Raw genomic sequence first — 1,356 nt, forward strand, 5'->3', positions numbered from 1 at the left:
AAATGCAAGGCTTTCCTAAATTCCTCTTTTTTCCTTCCTGCTCTCCCTCCCTTCCTATCAGGCCGATCTGGATCTCAGAATAGCTAAGGCTGACCTCAAGCTTCTGGCAATCCTCCTGCCTCGGCTACCCTAGTGCTGGGATTTCAGACAGGAATCATCCATTTTCCTCCCTTTCCTGCAGTCAATTCCAATCGGACTGGGGAAAAAAAAAAAAAAAAAAAAAAAACCTGTTAACTATGTAAATTAGGACTAGGAATTTACTCTTTTGATTGGGCCGCATCTGGGAAGGCGGGCGCTCTGCTCGGGCGAGCTGATTGGGAGCGGCCCTTGCCCGTCACAGGCGGCAGCGGCTGCAGAGTTCGGCGAGGTAGTTCCGGAGTGGCGCACGGCGTCCCGGAACTGAGCCGGCCGGTGTTTGGAGCTCGGGGCGCGGGGTCGAGCATGTCGGGGCGAGGCAAGCAGGGCGGCAAGGTGCGCGCCAAAGCCAAGTCGCGTTCGTCGCGCGCGGGCCTGCAGTTCCCCGTGGGCCGCGTTCACCGGCTGCTGCGCAAGGGCAACTACGCGGAGCGCGTGGGCGCGGGCGCGCCGGTCTACCTGGCGGCGGTGCTGGAGTACCTGACGGCCGAGATCCTGGAGCTGGCGGGCAACGCGGCGCGCGACAACAAGAAGACGCGCATCATCCCGCGCCACCTGCAGCTGGCCATCCGCAACGACGAGGAGCTCAACAAGCTGCTGGGCCGCGTGACCATCGCGCAGGGCGGCGTCCTGCCCAACATCCAGGCGGTGCTGTTGCCCAAGAAGACGGAGAGCCAGAAGGTGAAGAGCAAGTGAACCCGACGGGTGCAGAGCCCACCGCAGCCCGCAGCCAATAAAGTCGGTGAAAAGCGAGTAATCCGGAGAGCTGTGTAGTCGCGGGACCGACGGGGTGCTGGGTGGGGACGCGTCCCGAGCTTGAGGCCATGTGGGAGCCAGAGGGGACCCAGTGGCTGGGTTGCATCACAGTGGGCAGGAGAAGCGGAGATGTGCGGGGGAGGCTACTCTGGAATTAACTTTGCCCAACCCAGGGAGGAGTGTTAGGAGAGGTGTTTCGAGCTATGCGCAAGAAGTTGCCTCGCTGGCCATATTTAGAAAGGTTGAGCTACTTGGAGAAGACGAGAACGTAGGGACCTTGACAGGTGCTAGTAATTTAAGAGCGATAGTCTTCTGAGCAAATAGATAGTACGTATTTATGATCTGAATACCAGCCGTGTTCACGTTTCTATAAAATGAAGTAATTTGTGCAATACGGAAGTGAGTCATGAAGTTTGCTCCCTCGACGGTATTGCATAACAGCGGGGCCCTCGGTCTTTACTTAGG

General features: G+C 58.0%; 1 protein-coding gene across 1 annotated transcript; it reads left to right on the forward strand.

Moving 5' to 3' along the window:
- Positions 1 to 346: 346 nt before the first annotated feature.
- On the forward strand, positions 347 to 888 carry LOC121443151 (histone H2A.J). The gene has a single exon (XM_041644826.1). The coding sequence runs from the start codon at positions 442 to 444 to the stop codon at positions 829 to 831; it is 390 nt and encodes a 129-aa protein (XP_041500760.1). The 5' UTR covers positions 347 to 441; the 3' UTR covers positions 832 to 888.
- Positions 889 to 1,356: the final 468 nt, after the last annotated feature.

Source organism: Microtus oregoni, unplaced genomic scaffold (genome assembly GCF_018167655.1).
Source record: "Microtus oregoni isolate MIOR12 unplaced genomic scaffold, Mior012 000002F_ref0000024, whole genome shotgun sequence".
Classification (NCBI taxonomy): domain Eukaryota; kingdom Metazoa; phylum Chordata; class Mammalia; order Rodentia; family Cricetidae; genus Microtus; species Microtus oregoni.

Excerpts from the sequence above, each read along its gene's own strand:
- LOC121443151 (XM_041644826.1), top strand. The coding sequence starts at position 442 with ATGTCGGGGCGAGGCAAGCAGGGCGGCAAGGTGCGCGCCAAAGCCAAG.